Raw genomic sequence first — 22,843 nt, 5'->3', positions numbered from 1 at the left:
GCGTGACCACTAAAGCTCAGTAGTGGGCCAGGCGCTGAGCAACCGACGCCGAAACCAGAAACAGGGAGGGTCCCAGAGTCTCTGCGCTCAACGCGGCGAGTGCCAGTCCAAGGACGAGCACGAACATGGAGCCAAATGCTTCCGACGTGTGGACGCCAGCGAGGACGACAAGCTGTGGGGGTCAGAGACCTGCCAAAACCTTTTCCGGTACTTAACCCTGGGAAACCAGAACGAGCAGAAAACCGAGATAATCTGGGAGGAGAATGTTGCGAGTATTGCGTATCAAGGCTGTAGCAGTCACTGTGAGTGAGAAAGCCTGAAATCTTGGAACGGGCATGAGACCCAATGTAAAGAGAGTGAAAGAAACACAAAGACTTTCTATGAAGGACAGGGAAGTCGTTTTCAGCATCAGAAAGTGAGATAATTATATGGACGAGCGAGTCAAAGGAATATGTGTGATTTGTATACAGGCGGGGGAGCCAACAAAAGTGCTTAAATAGAGGGATAATACTCACACAAAAAATCAACAGGACCCTTAGTTTTTGGAAGGCATGGAATTTCCCTCATAGTGATAGGGCCAGTTAGGTATGTTTCCTTTTATTTGAATAGAAATGTATGTACCATGGCCCATTGTTGTCCGAGTCCTCCTTCTGGTTCATCACAGGACATACAAATAACAACATTACACTCCTCCGGGATGTGCCGTGCTGTCTTCCGATTGGGCAATCAGTAGGCTGTATGAAGTAGTATAGCCCACACATTGTTCAGCATGCCAAATTCCTCGTGCTCACCATCACTGTTTTGCTTGCCTCCCTGCACTTGCTCCACACTTACCTTTTTCAATTCAGCTGACTGTCTCCCACACCCCAAGCCCCTCCCCACTTCACTGCGTTTCGCTGCCTGTAGGCTGCCATCTTCCCTCCTGCGTCGCTGGTTTCCTGCCTCACACCGGCATCTCTGCCGCTTCACATGTTCAAGCATTTGCTTATGGTCTGCACGCACCTCGGTATATTACTGTCCCTGAGCCACCGCGGCACGCGCAGCCTGTCCTAAAGGTACTAATAGCTGTATAGCCTCCCCTTGTGCTACACCGGGTTATAACAGCCCCTTGAACGCCCAAAAGAACTTGGCCTTCTGGGCAATTACAGGCCAGTGTAGCCCATGGGGGGCGTTGACAACAATTAAAACTACCCTATGTGAGGATTATGGCTCCAGGCAACTAGTTCACATTACAGTCCTGTACTATTTGCCAAGTCGTATGAAAGGAAGCATCAGTGATGAGAAGAGTGATATGATATTTTATAGCGCCCCTACACACGTGTTTAAAGGCGCTACGAGGTATGGGAAGGGAACAAGGGGGAACAATACAACAATCCTACTAGGCCCAGTTACAATTAGTGCTCCTACAGCAGTCGTTTGCAACCCAAGTCTCTCCAGATGTTTTGCACTATGACTCCCATGATCTCTTACCATTTACCATGCTGGTTAGGGCTGATGGAAGTTGTAGACCCAAACATCTGGAGTGCCACAGTTTGCAGACCCCTGCCCGACAGGAATGCTCCTCATGAGGCAATGAATTCCTCCAGGCTGGGTTAGTGTCATCGTTTTCTTCCTTGTTATCACATGGACCTTTTTCATCTTTTCCAGGACATGGAAGTGATGGAAACCTTCGTGTTCGCGATCAAGCTCCAAAGCCTGAAAACCGTACGGCTAGTGTTCAAGATCCAGAGCCAGACACCCCGGAAGAGAACCATCGGACACTGCTCACTCTCCCTCCGGGAGCTGGACTCTGCGGAGTCGGATCACTGGCTGGATGTCAACCCTTCCTCGAAGGTCTCGGTGAGTTTCTTGTGTGATCCTGCAGCCGGTGGCGTACGGAGCTACTGTAGCCAGTGCCGAGCCCATTCCATGATGAATCTGTCAGCCTTTGCGAAATCTTCCTAAACCTACATCTTATCCCACTGAACCAGTGTACAAGCCAGCAAAGTTGCAATCAGTGGGAAAGACACCCGCTGGTGAGATCTGCGTAACTTTCAAATGAGATGTTATACTGTTTGCAAGGTCTACCATACCATTCATCTGTCCTAGATTTCTATGTAAGGTATCAGTGAGTTGGGTATTGTCGCCACCAATTAGAAAGAAAGCTCTGGGAGTTCCTCTATCGAGAATAAACATGGCCAAATGACCTGTTCTCTGGAAAGGTGGCTGCTTGGTAGGGTCCAGAACTACGTTTTAGCCCACTGTACCTTTCACAGAGGTGAAATACCCATTTGCATATCAGTCTAGTCCCATCCACTTGAGCAGTCCAGCACTGAAATGCCAGGCAGTTCTCCTCTGAACAAGAATACCAACAGCAACCCCAGACACATGTTTTGGCCTAGTTTGGCCTCATCAGTGAGGTGAAGCTGTGCCTCTCTGAGCACAGTGAGCAAGGAGTCCATGTCTGATTTACTATGGGTAACTTAGGGTGAAACTCCAAGTTACTAAAAAATTCAAAAAAAGGCCTGGGAGCCCCAAGATGCAATTGCTTTTCTAGTGTGTGGTGCACATCTTTTCAGTATTACTTTAAACATTTAGCAAAACTGAAGGTTGATGTCTAGAAGATTTTGGATTCATCTTAACCATTGGCATCGCACTTGGCAACCCTCCAGACCATCATTTTCCAGCTTGCCAAGACGTTAAATCAGGAGAATGACCATATGCAAACCAGGCTTGGTCCCAGTCCAACCGGGCCGTGCAGGCCAAACTGCTAGGTCACATCCCTTCTGAATGAGACCTTAAGCAACTTCATACATGCCTCGGCCAGAATGGGCATCATCAGTGAGGAGTAGCTTGGGTCTCTAGGCCCAGCGGATACGGGACCCATTTCTGGGTAAACCCGTCCCACTTGGGGTAACTGTAAGCAAAACTGAACGTTGAAGGCTGGAAGGTTTTGAATTAAACATAACCACTGGCATTTTTCAGGGCAACTTCCCAGACCATCATTGTTCATCCCATCAAGCCTATGCAGAAGGGGAAAAGGCAATAGGAAATCAAGCTTGGTTACAGCGGCTATGCACAGAAGTGGGTCAGAAAATTGCTGCACATAGAGAGCCAAACAGCACCTCATCGACGACGGCCAGTCAGGCCGAAACATGTCTAGGGTTGCTTGTGATCTTGTGCAGAAGGGATGACATCAAGCAGTTCAGTTGGACTTCCACCTTTTGGGGTGGGACAAAGCCTGCTTTGCATATGAGCTTGATTTCCGCTTTCCTCTGTTTTAGTGGTAACACCGTCAAACATGTTCTTGTATGTTCTCTTCCTGTCCATTCGGAAAGGAGTAGGACATGTTTGCCTGCATTTGTCACACGCTGCTTCCCACTTATTGGTAAGAAAGCAAAAAACACTTCGATGTTTGTGCATTTCTCCATGAGGACTGTAACCTTGTGTTTTCTCCGTTTTTTGCTCTGGGTTGGGTGTGTTTCTCAAGTCAAGATTTGTACTTTTATGCTGCATGCTTTAGTCACGCTCCTCTAATTTTTCTAGATCTCTTCATGCAATGCCTCCTTACATCCTGGGCACTTGATTTGTCATTGCAATGTATTTTTTAGTTTTGGCTTTATAGGTGGTGCATTAGCGCCAACTATAACGTCATAACTGTTGGCATAGGAGTACAGATAGAATAGAGATGCAATGTGAGGGAGACACAGTGCCTGTGGATGTTGTTTTGATTTTTACTCACACATTGACAGCCCATGGCCTTGCTAATTCCTATGTCCATTCCCACCCCTCAGTCTCGCTTCCGACCCAAAACACACTGTCATGAGGTCTCTTTGAGCTAGCACTGCTGAACAGGAATATCAAACTATGGTCTTTTATAGGGCTGGCTTTGATATTTCTAAGCTGTCTTCTGAAAGGTAATGGCTTAATTGAACCTGTAAATCAGCTTCTGGTGTAATAATACACATTTCTTAAACATGTGTGCATTCAGCCACTCGATTTTGAAGCAATCTGTGTTTCCTCACATCTGCCCCTTGCATTGAATTTCTGCTCAAAACAAGCATTGGCAAAGCCAACAGTTTGGTTCTTTTATAAGAATTAAGATAGGCATTTGACAAGCAGTGCCAGCATATGTACACATCTTCACACCATTTGCCGGCTGTTAGTTATGGTCTGGTGCCATTATGTCAGTGACAACAAATGCTTACCCCATGCCTACAAAAAAACCAAAATGGTTGACTTTGCCAATGCTTGTTCCCCCTGCCCCAGACCTTCGGCTTCTGTCAGCGCTTTATTGCTATTTGTATTCTGAGGGTCCAGCCTCTGCTTCTTTGCCTCATCTGCTTTCAGCATTATCTACTTCTTATCAAATTTTCCTAAAACTCTTTGCGGGTTCAGACCTCAACAGTAATAAAGAACTTCCCCACCCCCAGTGTTCTGGCTCAGTGGGTCCCTGTTTAGGGCTCAACAGCAGTTCTTCAAGGGATTTACTTAGGTGTGAGCTGGGAATCACATCTTTCATACAGAAATTGAAACTAGAGGGGGCTCATGTTTTATTAAAATGGTGAAACCAGAAATCAGCTAAATCACTGATATATTATGGGATGCTATTCTTTTGCGGAACAATCAGGGCTGAGAAGTTTTAAGGATATTAACCAGTGGTAGAAGTATACCAAAAAAGTAGTGGAACTGTGGTCTCGGCAGGTAGAGGGTAAGTGGAAGCCTAGTGCAACATGTGGCAAGGTGTTTTGGCCGGGGCATTCCAATAGTCTAAGAGACTAGTAACTAAGGCTCCTATAACAACTTTACACTTGCCCAGAGACATGAATGGACAAATCTTCTTTATAGAATGCTGAATATGGGCGTAAAAAGTAGAGGAATTGTAAACAGAAAAAAATAAAAGTAGTGGAACACCGCTCCCGACCGTTCCCGCTCACTTCGATCAATGATATTAATATATGATTTTAAAGACATTAGGTTCTCTGTAAAGGACGGCGCAGCATTGGAGTTGAGTTCTAACAATCTTAAGCGTACAGCTAAAATATAGGACTGGAGTAACAATATAAGACTATACAAAGCATTTGCTGAAATATGATGCTGCAAACATATATATTACATGTTTTCCAGATGGAGAACATAGCCTTCTTTTATGAAATTTAGATTTAATCTTTTAGAGACGCTGGAAGTTACAGAGCCTAGATTGAAAATGTACCAAATAAATGAAAAGTGCAGATCATGAAAAACATACCGAAAAAAACATGAAAAAAATAGAAACCTTAAAACACTTGGTGATTTTTTTCCATCCAGGATTAGAAAATAAAAGAATATATGTTTTTTGGAAATGTGTTTATGCCGAAAGACAAATTAAACACAGAAGATTTCTGGGCTTGTTGCATTAATGGGAGGAAAATTAGCTCCAACATCACATTAATTCAGTATTGGTTACAGTTAAATAAAAGGGCGCTGTCTATGAATAGTAGGAATTTTCATGCTGAATATGATGAATATGTATTACTCGTTTTCTGTTAACATTAACCTGGATGACTAGTAGTTGTAATGAATTTACGGTAATGGATTCTGATCTTAATGTTGAGGTTGTGCATACAATTTAGTGTCTAAGGGTTGTTGTAAAGCAAGTATACACTTTGAATTTAGAAAATGTAATAAGGCCTCCATCAGGGGTTAGCTGCTGACATTTACAGAATTTACTGTGTAAAGGCATGGTGTATCAAATGCAAAGAATGTATGTTCTAATAAGTTACTGCTTCACATTAGGTCTTTGAGTGAGATATTATAGAATCCTTTAATCGGCTCTTCGATATTCTTCCGGCAGAACCTGCATATAAGACTAGCTTTTCATGATTAGAACTAGATACACAGTCAAAGCTACTGAGAATATTACAGTAAGAACTAATGCAGACATTGCATTACCTAGCTTTGTGCAGGTTACTGGTCTGCAAAAACAGTTATAGGATCTTTTTTAAATGTTCTTTTTTTAATGTTCTATCTGTTAAATATATTCTTTAACACGGTTAAAACAAGAAGGGAAAAACACAATAATTTAATTTGCATAGATTTCCAATAACAACAAAATGACCTTGACGAAAACGTAGCTAAATTTTAAAACACATATTAATCAATCCAATGCTTTAAAAATAGGCTTCTCTCTAAAAATAAAATTGGTTATAAAAACCATATTCAATACAGTGACTTCATAATTTCCTGCCAAATGTAATAGATGGGAAAGTTCATAACCAGATTTTTTCCTGCAAATAGTAATGACCACAATTGACCTCTGTGAATAAAATTCATATCATGCACCGATTTCATAGAGGCTTTTTCATGTAGAGAGAGTAGTGCAATACAGTCAGTTAGGAGGTGTCTATAAGTCTCAAAGTCTTTCCCACATAATCTACAGAGACGATCTCTGTGGGGTATATCAAGCCAGGCTCCTCTGTTTCCCCTAGTAACTTAGGGCGAGACCCAAAGTCACTTTAATTATACAAAAAACAAGGGGGGTCCTGGGAGTCCCTCTGGTGGACAATACTCCCGGTTACTAGGGGAATCCAGACATGGACCACTTGCTCACTATTCTTAGAGCGGCACAGCTCCACCCTACTGATGAGGTCCAACCAGACCGAAACACGTGTCTGGGGTTGCTGATGGTACTCTTGTTCAGAGGAGAATTGCCATAGCATGCCGGTGCTGGACTGCACCAGGGCAGGACAAAGACTGATCTGTTTTGGATATTATCCTCTGTGAAAGATAGTGAGCTAAAGAATCTGGGTAAGGCTCTCGTAACCGGGACTAATGTTCGGCAGAAGGACTGCCAGGACCCCTCCTTGTTTTTTGCAGACGTTTAATGTAGACATAAATTCTGGTTCCATGCAAGGATCTTCCATACAGGATGAATCAGAGGAATAAAAACTCTCTTGGTGTTGTGGCGATGATGCATAAGTATTCATGGCAATCATGGTTACATTAGGCAATTTAGTCAAGTCAGTAGATGGTATAATATGCTGAAATGGTGTCTGACGACCTTGATCCAGCTCAGTGTTTGTAATGACTTGTAGATTTTACTCTGCTTGTAAGCTTAGGAACACATCCATCAAGGAATTGTCACAGGGGGGAATCGATGATTGATTGTCCACTACCACAGAATGGGTTGGTGCTTCATTGTTTTTGACCAAGCACGGACCGTTATCATAGCCTTCATCGTGTGTTTAAGGAAGAGAGTAATCTTCCCTCGATCGTTCGCGTTAATGCCGCTTAATTTGCAGATGGATTTCGTAATGCCCGCCACGATTGATTTAGATTGTTTAGTTGGTCTCTTATTTACATTTTTTTTCAAATGCGAGTAGCAGTTAATAAACTAGCACAGACAGCGTGGTCAGTAGATCGTAGAGGATAATTGTGATTAATTGCTGGCATTTCCAGTTAGACAGCCAATTAAACGTGGTGAGTTGGCACAAATATTTTAGAAAGTCATGTGAGGTGTATTACGCATTTACCGAGGCTCAAAAGTCAAAGACCCGCAGTCACCTCATGTAATCAGGCCAGTATTATTGGCTCCCCCTGCGTTTATGCGTTTAAATAATATCCCGCTTCACAATATAGTCATAAAAGGCAGTCCCAAACCTGCTCGCTGGCCATCAGACTGGTTTCACCACTTACCACTAGCCCCTCCAGCCCTTTGTTCCACTTCTCGTGTGCGCCGCGCTCCGCGATTGATTGAAGTAAATATATGGAAGCAGGCAATCCGAGGCACAAGGAAATGGGAAACGTACTTCACGGCAGTATTCCACCACAGAAATCACTTTGTTCCACTTTTAATCTGCGCTGCACCGAGGTAAATATAGGGAAGCAGGCAATCGAGGCACAAGCTCCTCCTCACCACGTTGAAATGAGAGACAGACTTCACAGCAGTATTCCCCACAGAAACCACTTCTCGCCCGCGCCGCGCTCTGCGCCAGAATGAAGTAAATATAGGGAAGCAAGTATTCCGAGGCACAAGCTCCTCCTCCCCACATGGAAATGGGAGACAGACTTCACGGCAGTATTCCACCACAGAAACCACTGCAGAAACCACTTTGTTCCACTTCTCGTCCATGATATATGATGGGAAATTGGATCTCTTGTGAAATCTAGATATTATAGATGTGCAACTTTTTAAAACACATTATTATCATACACATAAAGATAAATACAAAATTAAATTGAAAAAATTATAAGCTCACACAAATCATTTTTAAATCCTCAGTTCAAGCTTCCTTGCTGTCAGCCGGAAATGATAGCTGAAAAATGCCACCAGACCTTGGGCGTAATTCAATCTAGCGATAGATAGCCAATCATACTGTTCTCACACCTATCACCTAAATGTATTTATCTATATGAGGGGGTTCTATAGGACAAACCTAGTTAAGGCGCAGTATAGCGCTGTACAATAGATGACGGGAATAACGTAGGATTGGGGAAGTAGAGGATAACGAAGGATTGGGGAGATAGGGTAAGGGTCCCGGATCCTGCGATCAGCCGCTGACAGGGTCTTCTTTACAGAGTAGAGTCTTTACACCGGACACGACTGGACCCGATTCACATAGTGTTCTTCATTGGGAAAATCCCATTCAAAAACACTTTTAAAATCCACCCCTTCACAGTTATCCCCAAGGAGAACCGGGATCCCGCCCTTAGCTCCTCGTATCGCCCAGTTTCTCTCCTGAATGTGGATGAAAAGATCTTTACCCGCATTTTGGCGACAAGATTTGAAGAGAAGTTGCCGCATCTGGTGCACCCCGACCAGATGGGATTTGTCGCAGGCAGACAGGGACCGGATGCGATTAGGAAAACCATTGATTTAATGGAACACATGGGGGAACACCGGGGGGAATATGCGCTTCTCAGCTTAGATGCTGAGAAGGCATTCGATAGAGTTGAGTGGGCCTTTCTTTTTGAAGTGCTGCGGAAAATAGGGGTAGGGGAGAGGATGTGTAGAGCAATCAGGGGGATCTATGCAGGCTCCACTGCCAGGGTGGTAGTAAATGGGGTCACATTGCGTGAATTCCAGGTTACGAGAGGCACCAGGCAAGGTTTCCCCCTTTCACCTTTGTTGTTTGCCTTAGCGATGGAGCCCTTAGGGGACAGGATAAGGCAGGATAAGGGAACAGTGGTAATTGAAGTGGGGCAGCAGATGCATAAAATGAGTATGTATGCAGATGACATTCTCATGTATCTCTCAGATATGGGCAGCTCCTTACAAAGAGCGCTTCAGGTTATAAGGGAATACAGGGCGGCCTCGGGCTTTAAGGTGAATATTGACAAATCGGTCCTCCTTCCCCTGGGAGAGGGCACACCTGGGTAGCTGTTGAGGTGGGCGGCCTTGGGAATGCCAGTTGAGAGGGATTGCATAAAGTATTTAGGGGTGAAGATACCGTGGCGATTGGACAGAATTTATGAGTGAAACTTTCCCCCACTCTTGCATAGATTAGGAACTGAAATGGACAAATGAGAAAAACTTACTATATCTTGGCTTGGGCGACTAAATGCGCTAAAAATGGTGATTTTACCCCTGCATGCTATATTTATACCAGGCGCTGCCAATATATATTCCAGGGATACATTTTGATGAGCTAAGAAAGAAGACGCTTAGGTTCCTCTGGCAAGGCGGTAAACAGAGAGTAGTTTACAAACTGCTAATCCAGCCGAAGGAGAAGGGAGGGGTGGGACTGCCTGAAATGAGAACCTATTATAGGGCAGCCCAGTTTCGAGCCCTAGTTCCTCACTTACGAATGGATAAAGACAAGCAGTGGGAGGGGATAGAGAACTACCGATTCTGCCTGGTGACTCTTGGGAGAATGGTTATGGGCACCAAAGAAAGCAATACCGAGGAGTATCCATAAGCATAAAGTCCTAGGCCCGTTATTGGGGTTATGGAGAGAGGGCAGAGAAATGAGAGGGGTTACGACCTGGCCGTCCCCACTGAGCCATATATGGGCGCCACCTATAAGGGATGCAATTCCAGATCATGGATGCTTCCAGGACTGGTTTGAGGCGGGGCTGGAGAGAGTAGGCCAGGTCCTCAAGAAGCCAGAGTTTTTGGGCATACTGGATTTGGAGGCAAACTATCTGTCTTTAAATATCTGCGATTAAAGCGGGCATTAAAATCTAAAGTGTGGAAGGAGAAATTGCAGAGGGATTTGAAGTGCACAGAAAAGGTGCTGGATGCAGCGATAGGTACCAGAGGCCTCATCTCACGGCTGTACCGAGCACTTCTAGAGGCAAAAGGAGAGGACATAACTCTGCTTAAAATGAAGTGGGAAAAAGATATGGGTAGGGAGATGGACCAGGACCAGTGGCAAGCCCTCTGCCTTAATGCACACCGAACGTCAATAGCCTGCCAATATAAGCTGCATGGACTCAGGTTGTTAAATAGGTGGCAGTGGGACCCTGGAAGGTAGAGCAAGATGTACCCGGGGGCCTACCCCCACTGCTGGAGGGGGTGCGGAAAAGTAGCAGACTATTGGCGTGGATGGTGGAGCTGCATCAGGGTGCAGCGGTGCTGGAGGGAAGTGCTGGGGTGGATAAGGGGCCTGGATGGGGAAGAAGGAGAGTTGGACCCACTATTGATATTGTTTGGAACTGAAACGAGAGGGGAAACTTGGAGGAGACTCGCACATATGCCGCACTACCTCCTGCTGGCGGCAAGGGCCTGTTTGGTGAGTGGATGGAAAAGGGATAACCTCCCGAGTGAAAAAGAATGCGCGATGAGAGCACTGGATCTATATAGGATGGAAGAGTTAACACACAACCGATCGCCTGCCAGGGCTTTGGAGTGGGCACCATTCCTGGAGAAATATGACCCAGAACGCTTGCAGCCTGTAGAAATGAATTGATACCCATGAGGCAAACTGTTATGAGCTGGGATAGGAGAGATGCTACCTCAATTTAAGGGGAATACGCTGGATGGGGTGCTCTGCTAGAAAGGTGTCTAAAAAGGAACCCGCAGTGGGAAGGAATTTGGGTGCCGCCCTTGGGGCCCATGTACGGTGGGCTATAAGACTGGAGATGGGAATTGAAACCCTGTGCAGACAAACAGAGTGTCTATTTGAGTATTGCTGGTACACTATTTGGGTTGGGGTGAAGAGTTTGTTGCTGGTTGGGAGGGGGGTGAAAAGTTTAAAAAGCTTCTTGGTATCAGAAATGCCTACTGATGTTGTAACCTTCTGTATTATGCCTTATATGCACTGATGCCAATAAAATTAGAATTTGAATAAATAAATAAATAAATAATAAATAATCAGCCCCTACTGACTGCAATCATCACAGGTTCCTTATGTTTCAGTCCTTCTGTTTTGTGAACTCTCGCCGGCACGTGTCTGGCGTAATGTATATTCACAGTTTGGCAAATGTCTACCTTTTCAGGGTTCCTAACTAGCAAGCTGGATTCAAATCTGAAACTTTGCTGCTAGGATCCGGTTCAACCGTGTCTACGGTTTGGCTAAGCTGCTGCCCTATTCCTTTACTCCATTTGCCTGCATTAGGCAGTGGTGTTAGGTCCAAGTAATGTGGAAACACGGGTGCCAGCTCATTCCATTACTGAACATCGAATGATGGATTATGGGCAGGGGTGGACTGGCCTTTAGGGAACTCTGGAGATTTCCCGGTGGGCCTCTGCACCCTGGGCCTCTTTTCTGTGGCATTTCCAAATTTTCTCATAGGAAAAGCATTGGGCTTGCTGAAAATGTGTCATATAGGGCCACTTTGAACTTTATTTCCAGGGCCTCTTTTGGTCTCCAGTAATTATTTCCAGGGCCTCTTTTAGTTCCCAGTCCAGCCCTGATTATGGGACTTGTGGTTTGAGCATTACGTCTACTTAACCACTCGGTTGGGCGGGGGGGGGGGCGTGTGTCCGGTTCCTGCAGTCACCACCTTCAGGCTTGTCCATCTCCAGGCCTCGAGGGGCGGATACATGCCGGGTTTTTAGGATACCCAGCATTAATATTCATAAGATAAATTTGCATACAATGATTTTAAATGTATGCATTTTTTTTCATCATGAATATTAACTGTGCACCTGGGTGCACAAATGTAGAAGTGTACCCAAACCAAAACGATTTTTAGAAATTGAGGGACCTCAATTTTTAAACATTGTTTTTTACCCGGCTTTCACCCGGATCGCCAGAGAGAGACACAGTATGGATGGAACAAAGGGCCATCCATACTGCGTCTCTTCCCTATGGCCCGGGGGGTGGGGGCTCAGCCCCGACTTCATTCTGCCGGCGGGTAACCGGGCCCCGGAGCACCCACGTACTCGCGCCCCTGCCAATCGGCCATGCAGAGGGCGGTAAATGCATGGTGCCGACTCCCAGCAGGAGTGCTGTTTGCTAAATCAGCAGCTTGGTGCAGGAAGAGTCATGGTAGTTGAGAGCAAAGACAGAGCTGGAGACCAGAGCACAAGCCGAGTGTCCTTATGATTTTTAAGGAATATTTTAAAAAGCACTGACTTGCACACCTTTGGCATCAGCAATGCCACTGCCAGGATTCGAACCCCAGTCGGAGGCGAGAGACTTAGCCAAAAGACCACAGAAATCCCGGACAACGGACTACTGAAATGCCGCACACTGCTGTGCCACCGTACAGAACATATTGATTCTTAGCTTTAAAAAGTGAGTATTATCTATAATTAGCCAGCAGTCTTCTAAGAAAATATGCTCTCTTGGCAAATACTTTGGTCTGTTCACTTTCCTCAATTGTGAAAGACAAGTTTCACGAACAGTTTCATACTTAATTTTAAGATGTGTTCACAATGCGCACACAAGGTGGTTGTGTGTGCATGCGAGGAGCTAGGGGGCCCAAGAGGCATCCATGGTATTTTTTACTAGGCATCTATCATAGCTGCCCAGCAAAAAAATAATACTGGGCATGATGCAGGGGCCCCCCAGAATCTCGCACAGGTGGCGGATTTTGGCTGGTGGGGAGGGGGTTGTACAGCACCCTCTCCAGCCAAAATCGGCTCCACAGCCCAGCAAAAACGCATGCACACACGTTCCCATCACATCCACATGCAGCATGCGCTCGCTCATTCACACTCGCACCCATCATACACTCACTCATTACATACAACACAAGCATACACGTTTAAATTAGCTTACCTTCTGCCCTAGTCCTGAGGTTTCCTCCCATAGCTCCAGCTCCCACGTAGCACGAACAGGAACCAGGAAGCAAAGAGCAAAGCGCAAGAGCCGGAGCGCTGATGATGAAGCGCCGTGCTCTGTTTGTATGTGCGGGGAGGCACAGGAGCGCTCCCTCAGGCATACAAACCTACAGTTCCCCAACCAGCATCCCCAAAAGCCCATGCAAGTTTGGCAGAACAAGACGTCCCCAGCTTTGCATGGCCGATTGGAAATGCGCAGTTGGAGAAAAGGTCTGTGAAACGGAAATCTCTTAGACAATTCAAGCCAGCCTAGGAACGCTCCCTCAGCGGCAAAAAGCAGTTGAGGTCGCGTTCAGTGTACACAGGGCTGGCTCCTCAGTTCCTCCAAAATGCGCAATGGTGTCTGTGGATTGGTGCACCCTCGCCAATTATGGACTGGGAGCCACCAGTACAACCTCAATCAATCTATGCACAGAGTCAGTGTGACTGGAGATGAAATACTGTTGGCTGTGAAGTCATGTACATGAACTGCACTGTTGGTAATGCAGTGATTTTGAGCACATTAAGCGATCCACAGACACACCCTACAATAGAAAGCTACCAAGGTAGCTCAGCAGGTTGAGTCACTGTTGCTGAGATGTTATATATTTAAAACTGGCTGTAAATCTTATGACTTTTTGCAATTCCTTATAAAAAAAAACAAATGCTAAAAAATGTGTTCAGTCAGAGTATAGGTTGGGCTGGTCGCTTGCTTATATTCAGGGTGGGGGTGGTGTCATTTCTACCCCTGTAATGAAAATCAAGGTTTTGCACCAATGAACTCACAATTTCATTTCCTAACAACTGCTGTGAGCCCAATAGACGCATGTATTTCTGCTTAAGCAGTTTGGCAAGCAAGCATATACCATCTTTAGAAAAATACCCTGTGATAAAACACAAAAGAAGGGGAACACAGTTCACAGGGTAATTGGACACATTTTAAAGACGACTAGTGAACGTAAGTTTAAGAGGCATGTTTCTGTTTGGAAATGTCTTCTTTGTTTTTTCCATACAAGTGTAAGGTGCAAATGTAATAGAGTGCCTAGCATGTAGGAAGCCTGCCCAGCATGAAGGAAGCCTGCTTTTAACAGTGACAGCCCCCATCCCCAGTGATATTCATGGCCCATTGATTCCTGTGGTGTAACTTTAAGACCAGAAGAAAGAGCACAGGCTAAGCAAATAGAAAGGGAGCGGGCAGGTCAGGCCACCAATTAGGGGGGCAAAGCAGCCAATGGTGGGGCAATTGCCGCCCTTTGCCTACCTCTAGGGACGCTTATGCCTCCAGCCCCAGTGCTTTAAGTGGGACGGGGCTAACCGGAGCAGTGCCCCGGAAGGCTCAGAACATTTTGTCAGAGACCCCAGCCTACCGAGCTTCTAGAAGCCAATGTTTTTTTCTAAAGTCTGCGAGAGCTTCAGGCTTCAGTAAAAAAAGCCTTGCATTTTCATTGTCACCGACACCCTGCCAGACACCCCTTTCATTAGAGATGCAGGGGTAATGATCCCTGCATCTCTAGTGAAAGGGGTGTCTGGCAGAGGGTCAGCGGCACAATGAAAAGGCAAGACTTTTTTTTCTAAAGCCTGAAGTTTTGTGTCTAAGTGAGAGCTTCAGGCTTTGCCAAAAAACGCCTTGCTTTTCATTGTGTTTTGGCGCCATTTCATTAGAGATGCAGTGGTGATGATCCCTGCATCTCTAGTGAAGGGGGTGTCTGGCAGAGGGCAGGCGACACAATGAAAAGGGAAGGCTTTTCTTCTAAAGCCTTTAGTTTCGCGTGTAAGCGAGAGATTCAGGCTTTGCCAAAATAACCTTGCCTTTCATTGTGTCGCTGCAACGACCCCTGCCAGACACCCCTTTCATTAGAGATGCAGGGGTGATGATCCCTGCATCTCTAGTGAAAAGGGTGCCCGGCAAGGGGTCCCCGCCGCAATTAAAAGGGAAGCAACAATGGCAATTTGTGGATTTTTAAAATATTATTTTGCGCTGAGCAAATACCGCAGACCGGACCGCAGATGGGGTGTGCAGCGTTATTGGACATTGCGTTATAGGGGGGCTGGTACAGTGCTTTATCTGAAATGTCGCCAGGCTGATTATGATAGTGTTTTTCACATTCTGAATTCTTTCAAGGACTTTCAAGAATGTTATTGTATTCTCCCTTGTTCCCTCCCCCCTTGAAGCGCTTTGAAACATGCCGTGTATAGGCGCTGTACAAATAAACAATCAATCATTTAGGTGGCCTTCAAACTTGAGCCGGGGCTCTAAGGGGACTTAGCCTGGCAAAGGGTCGGTGCCGTAATTAAGAGGCAACATTTACCTCCCCTGAATGCTACCTGTTAAGGTCACGACCCCGTAAGAACCCCAGCTCTATTTTGCCAAAGGGCCCGGGGCTGTGGCCTAACAGTCAGGTCAGGTAATTGTGGACACCAGTCGCAGGTCCAGCCAGGGCTTCAGCGCTGCAATAGAAGTTGGCCTACATTAGTTGCATGTGCGGCTGTTTTGCGCGGGAGTGGGAGTGGGCAGCTTTAATTTGGCAATTAATCTGAGCAGTGCAATTCTAAAAGCTATATTGGGCCTTGTTTGCTGAAAATAACGAGCTTGTTATCTTTTTTTTGTTTTCCTTCAACTTATCTTCTGTTTGTGCGACTCGCAAAAATGTAGTTATCCGTCTGCTGTTGCGCGGTTATTCTCGAGATGACATCACACGCCAAGCTCACTTTGTTTTCTTAAAATATAAAGGGCTGCTGTGCACACAATAAAAGTGAGCAGGTTTGCTGTAAAAGGTGGGGCGTGAGCAGGGCACGGCCCGACAAAATGGCCCCTGACGTAGAAACCGGACTTTAGTGTTTATTTTGGGCTCCCGACATCACTCTGTTTGAACTCTGCTTATTTTAAAAATAAACCTAGCGAAAGGTGGGCGAACTCGGGCGGCGAATGTCCATAAACGACAGCTGCGCTGTTGGGCTCAAACACGAGGGTATTTTTTATGAGCAGTTCCTGTCAGAAAGGGACGCAAAATCAGTACACGCACTGGGAATAACAGCTGACGTTCAGGCAGCGAGGCAGCAATGAACAAAGTTAGAGGCCTAAAACCCACGCGCAGGGCATAGTACACGGCAGGGGTGGCAACCTTCCACTTAACTCCGGGGTGCGACCTTTGAACCAAGTCACATCAGGGGAAGTGACATCACAGTGAGTGGCATCCCAGGAAGTGACATCATAGGTACATGCCAGGGGAAGGTACACTGTGGCAAGTCCTTGTTTCTTGATTACACTTTGTGAGCCACCAAAAATGAAAAGTGATTGAATAGAAGGTTTTCAGCTAGTCATGAGAGCAATGTTCCATACTAGAATGTAGCATTAAGCACCCGTTCTAAGGCTGGACGAGTCGTAACGGCCCGGCGGCTCAAGTTAAAGGCCTGAGCGAAGTGGGGGGTTTGAACGAGGGCCCCCCAGGTCAGTACCTCCCTTTCCAGCCTTTGGGAAAGACGCTCACTGCTAGAGGCCTGAAGCAAGGATGTCGACACTGTTCAATCTGTTTCTTTTGGACATTGCAGACGCCTTTGCATCAGCCACAGCAGACTCACCTAAGCTAGAAAACCAAACAATGGGCCTCATTAGGACCCAGGCGGACTTCGCGGTGCTAAATGCACCGCGAAGCATGGCGGAAAGCCGCCGATAGCGCCATGGGGGTTGGCGGATTTACCGCCCCATTCCGACCTCGGCGGAGCGGTAAATCCCCAATCCCCATTCTGCCCTTCCCCATTCCCATTTTTGCCCCATAGGGTATAATGGGAGTGGGGAAGGAGTTAATTACGCCACCGTAAAATACGGTGGCGTAATTAACAACGAGGTCCCGTAGCGCCATGGTTTTCTCCGCCTGGTAAAACCAGGCGGAAAAGGCCGCCATGGCGCTACGGGAACTCGTAGTATGGCGGAGAGGTACGCCATGCACTACGCTGGCGTAACACCCTCTCCGCCAGGGTCCTAATGAGGCCCAATATCTTGGCTGCTCTATGCGGATATTTTGGTTTTAATTTCCCAAACTCCGGCGGGGTTTCAAACTCTCCACAATGTACTTGATCGTTATGTGTGCTCAAACAATCTAACAGTGAATAAAGACAAAACCCAAGTAATGATACTAAATAAACCGAAATCCTCTTTCTCAAATAAGTATCATTGGTCAATTGCCGGTCACAATCTACAGGTAGTCTCAGAATACAAATACTTAGGGATGATGTTCAATAATATTAAATCAGACAAATCGGTTGAATTAACAATACTAGCTAAACTTACTATGTTAACATCTCAAGCAAAAATAATTCTGGCTAAATTCTGTAAGTTTACATGCATCCCTATTATGTCCTTTTACCAACAAAAGGTTTTTACCTGTGATTATCTATGGGATGGAATCTGTGCTGCCTAGAACGCAGGTATTTTGGAATCAACTAGAGGAAACATTTTGGAAAACCATATTCGACCTACCAAAAAGCACTCCCACCATGCTACTAAGGTATGAATTGGGGCTCCTGTCCATACATACTGAAGTCACCTGGAAAATGTGCACTTTGCTTAGAAAATGTCTTCTGGGTGTTTCTAACCAAAACAGTTTAGCCATTTTAGCGAACCATCTGTTGACTTCGAACCAGGTATTTCCATCAAATTGGCGTAATCATGTGTTGAATGCTCTTGTCAATGCAGAAATTTCAATTGATCTATTGCTGACGAACCCATCCAGAGCTAAGATAAAACTATATCAGTCTGATTGGATACTTGCTCAAGAGAAATGCACGAAAATTAAAACATTTTGACAGGAATCTCTTTTGTCACAAGAGCTTTCGCACAATGGCTGATTATCGTGCGAAATGTCCATCCTCTTCCCTAAAACAGAACATTCTAAGATTCCGGCTTAACTTATGGCCGGTACATGAGATTCTGGGTAGAAGAGGCACAGTAAAAAAAGATCTAATGTATTGTTGCTTCTGTAAAGATGCATCATATACAGAAACTCTTCGCCATATTATCACACAATGCGAGGCCTTTGTGTTAAACCATTTGAAACTGGCCAATTGTATGAACTATAAGTACAATATAAGATCTGATAATGAAATGTGGGCTGGACTCTTTAGCACCAAGAACATTTCAGTTAGAATTGAAACCATTAACATGCTTGATGTTGCTTTTCCGTATGAAGGAAAAGGTCATTTAACTGCAAAGTAAAAATGAAGTTGTAATTGTGTTTCTGTTGTTTGCCTTCTCTTTTTATTTTTACAGATGATTGTAAAGAATCCTTTTCTTTTTAAACTTTCTATTGAGACTTATGCTTGTTCATTATGTTTTATATATGTAAAGCATGTGAAAGAATCGATTGTATAGTACTAATGTTGATTTTTATACATATTTGTAAAGTTGAATTGTCAACTAAATCAAATAATAAAAAAAAGGCGCTTAACGCCATTAGCACCCGTCCCATGGGCTGGGACGGGGCTAATTAAAAGTATTTGCGTTCCGAAATTGGGTCGCCTCATGGCGTCCCGTTCACAGACTAAAAGATTGTTTAAAGATGGCTGCCATGGTAAGGGAAGGGGGGATCCATACGGAGCCCCTCCTCCCCTCCATGGCAGACTCACGCAGAAGAAAAGGAAGAAGGGAAGCAGCAGCTCTGAGTGCCGCCGCCACAATGAGGTAAGTGGGGAAAGGGGATCATTTCAAAAAAGGGTCCGGGTGTGGGGGGGAAGGTGGCGGCTGGGGGAAGATTGCCAGTTTCAGCCCGTGTTCCTAGCCACCTGATTGGCCGGCTCCCTCAAGCAGAGTGCTAATTATTATTTGCGTCATTGCAAACTAACCTTGCTCCTGACACCATTGTAATTTAATGGCCATTTATACTGCACCTGGGGTGCAATTCATTCAGAAATTCTAGGCTATGTCCACGCTGCAACTTCAGACTCGTTTCAAGCTCGTTGGACCCAACTGGTGAGTTACAGTATCAATCCCTAGTCGTAACAAGCAAATGGTCCACGTCGGAGCATATCCCCATTCACCTATATAGACAAACTAAACCCAAAAGAGTGGTATGTGAATGGTGCCATCATAACCACTGACACTACTCTGGGTAGACTCCCATACTATCATATGCAAACCAATTTGCAGTAGTGGACTCAAACCTTATCACCCATACCAAATATACAAAATGGGTTAATTAGGAATTGTGGTCTGTAGCACCAAAGCAATTCATGGCGTTGATTGACCACAAATCATGAACTGATCCAACAGTTGGCCATTTTATAAACATGGTACGTATCTGTATGAGATTCATAAAGTGTGGACTAAGTTCAGAAGCAATGCAGTGCAGTACATTGGGGATGTACCCATGGGGGCTATAAGAAGGATGCAGGCATTGCCCAAGAGCTGGGGTCCATAGGGGTAAGATGAGAGCAACTCTGGGGGGGGAGGGGAAGAAGTAGGGTTGACTGTAGTATTAAGTAATTGGAGAGAGGTTCTTTGCAGAGTTGGGTATTACGGTCCTTCCTGAAGTGTAAGATTGGGGAGGGGGGTCAATCTAATCTTCACTGGTAACTTTTTACAGAGAGAGAGAGAGAGAGAGAGAGATAGAGAGAGATAGAGAGGGAGTGAGAGAGAGAGGGAGAGAGAGAGAGGGAGAGAGAGAGAGAGAGAGAGGGGCTATATAGCAGGAAAAGGCCATATTCCTGTGTTGTGTTCCCTCTTGCAGGTCTTTATTTCCAGCCTGGCGATATTGGGGCTTCTGGTGGTGCACTGGCCACTGAAGATGGTGAGTTTTTCTCGGCCAGGTAGAGTGCTGTTTTGGTTGTGACTACTTTGTAGGTGATGCAAGTTGCCCTGAACATCATGTGTGCTTGAAGAGACGGCCATTGAGTGTCTGACGAGACGGCCAATGAGTTCCTGAAGAGACGGCCATTGAGTGCCTGATGAGACGGCCAATGAGTGCCTGAAGAGATGGCCATTGAGTGCCTGAAGAGATGGCCTTTGAGTGCCTAAAGAGACGGCCATTGAGTGCATGAAGAGACAGCCCAATGAGTGCCTGAAGAGACAGCCATTGAGTGCTTGAAGAGACAGCCAATGAGTGCCTGAATAGACAGCCAATGAGTGCCTGAAGAGACGGCCATTCCAGCTCTTTAAGGAAGAGGGCGATGTGGTTGAATATTCGTAGTCCTTTGATGAGGCACGCTGCAGCATGTTGGAAGGGTTCTATGTTCATTCTTTGACAGTGTTTTAATGGGCTTTCTGCAGAATTTTCTTTTCTGAAAAAACGAATTGAAATTTAATTTTTAAATTTTTACGGGGTCCTTCCCCAAACCCCACCTCCCCTATTAATGTTTACACTATTCCCACCCCTCCACCTCTTATAGACTGTATGCACAACCCCCTATATTTTTTTTATTCATTTTTTGAGCAGAAATGTTTGGACAAAAAAAACATTAAATAAAACACTGTTGATGAATGAACGTTGTACCATTGGAAGACGTCCAGAGGTGCCACAGTGGCATCTGGAACTCTGCTTGGTGCCAGGCTGCTTGGGTCTTCTCAATGATCTGTGTTTTGAATGGGAGGTCTCAGTGGATGGCAAATGAGAGATGTTGCACTGGGTGAGAGTTAAGGCACGAATCGGTTGAGCTTCATGTCAGCCATTCACTTCCTGGCAGTGGCAAGCTTGTGGACGCTTCATAGTGGAATGAGTTTGGTCTTTGTCTGGTTGAGCTTTAGGTAGGTGCTTGACATCCCATCTTGGGTGAAGGACAACAGAATGCTTGTTTTGATGGATGTCATTGATCAAATGTATCTTTATATAAAGCTGGGTGTTGCCTGCGAATTGATGTATCTTGTTGCTGCTTGCAAGGAGCTTTCCCAAAGGTTCCAAGTGGAGGTTGAAGATGGTAACGTCTTGTGCAACTCTACTGGTTACTGGGTAGCGCTGGGATCTGTTGGGGCTAGTTGGTCTATGTGCGAGAGGAAGGAAAGGAACAACTGCAGAACTGTTCCAACGAACAGGTGGACTTCATGGTCAATGCTATAGAAAGTGGAAGAGAGCTCGAGTAGGGTGGGTAGTTAGGGGTCCTCTTTATCCAGGTTGTGTGGAGCGTTATCATCATCTTGGATGGTGTGCTGCATCAAGGTCAGAAACCAGATTGGCGGTCCTCCAGGAGATTGCGCTGAGTGATCCGATCATGCCACTGGAAGGCGACCATCTTCTCAGTCACTTTGTAGATGAAGAATAGATGCACGAGCGGGCAGTAGTTGGCTAGCGTACGGCCGAGTGTGACTTTCTTGAGCTGGAAGAGTGTCTGTCCTATTGACAGTGCTCTGTGACAGTGCTTTCTTTGAAATATGCGTTGATGACCATGGGATGTGGAGGGAGCGCTGTGAGTGGAGCAGGGAAGGATGGCACCTTAGTAGGTGATGGGTTTGAGGGCTGCAAGCGTGGTGCTCAGTTCTTTGGCAGTACGTATCCTGAATTTGGTCCCTCTTGAGTTGTTGCAGTCTGGCTTTGGTGCGACATCTGTGGAGTGTTTGAAGCTCCCAATGTGTGGACATATTTTGTGTATCTTGCCTCTTATATATCAGCGTTTGAAAATTGGTCACACTCTACAAAATCCATTCCAATTATAGTACTTTCTGCTCCAGAATTACATTTTCAATTTACCAACCCGTATTTTGTTGCACATATCTTTAGGTAGGTAAACTCAAAGAATAGATCACTTTAATATAATCTGCAAGGTACCTTACTCTCGCTGGTTGGTGAACCTGCTGCAGCGGCCTCTGTGCACGTTCCGGGCCACAAGTTTGTAGGCTGAGCTGGAAAAAAAATGTTTATGCCATCCGGCCAGGTGAGAGACGGAAGTGGGAAACAGAACTGCTACCAAGGTCCCTATGGCAGCTTCGTACATCGGCACAGGCGGTGGCAGCAGACCTCAAGCCTAGGCAAGAAACCGCCATGTCCATGGACAGTGCGCCCCTCACAGTCCATGCCCCACCTGTGCAGCAGATGGGTGACCCTATGGCATCACCGTTCCTGGTCCTGGGGTCTCCCTGAAGACTGCACTGTACTGCGCATGCACCGTGGGCTCTTTTACAGTGGCCCCTTGCCCAGCACTGTGCAGGGTGATCCGTAGCATCAGTCTTTCCAAAGAATGGAAATATATTTAGATTCTTTGTAAACTTTGCACAACTTTCTTTGCATTATGGAGCGAGTCAATATTAGCTCCTTCCGGGAAATAAAGTCAGGGTCTTGGGGGACCGCAAGGGGCCCATTAAAGGAAAGGTGAGCTGCCTGCCTTCCCTAATACACCCATGCCGGTGCTTTCGTCTTCAAATATAGGCATCGTATAAGCAGCTGCAGACCTTCACCACCTGCCTGTAAGCTCTTTGGACATGCAGTTCTAAGAGTTAGACAGCAGGGGTACCAGAGGACTGGCAACTGCAGAGATGGGAGGAGCCTAGCGGTCTGGGAGATGCAGTTGGAGTCGGTTATTTCCTGTGAAAGGAACTCAGGGTTGCCACTGGACAGCATCTCCTGCCAACCAAAAGGAAAGATACACCCAGTCTGGAGGCAGCATTGACTCGGGCTAGCTGAGGGCAGTAGGGCACCGACGTTGGCTGGAGTGCCTCTGTGTTCTTTCTCTATATTGGTTCTGACCTTCTAGCTA

At 45.8% G+C, this 22,843-nt stretch overlaps 1 protein-coding gene across 3 annotated transcripts in view; it reads left to right on the top strand.

Annotated features, from left to right (window-relative positions):
- TC2N (tandem C2 domains, nuclear) overlaps positions 1-22,843 on the top strand; it is a 305,672-nt gene that overhangs the window by 143,571 nt on the left and 139,258 nt on the right. For all 3 annotated transcript variants that reach the window (XM_069637839.1, XM_069637837.1, XM_069637838.1), the window contains one exon: positions 1,648-1,839. In XM_069637839.1, coding sequence (XP_069493940.1) covers positions 1,648-1,839 — 192 coding nt within the window. The remainder of the gene's footprint in view (positions 1-1,647; positions 1,840-22,843) is intronic.

Source organism: Ambystoma mexicanum, chromosome 14, assembly GCF_040938575.1.
Source record: "Ambystoma mexicanum isolate Mex_15411 chromosome 14, UKY_AmexF1_1, whole genome shotgun sequence".
Taxonomy (NCBI): Eukaryota; Metazoa; Chordata; class Amphibia; order Caudata; family Ambystomatidae; genus Ambystoma; species Ambystoma mexicanum.
This window is presented reverse-complemented; position numbering and strand designations above follow the sequence as displayed.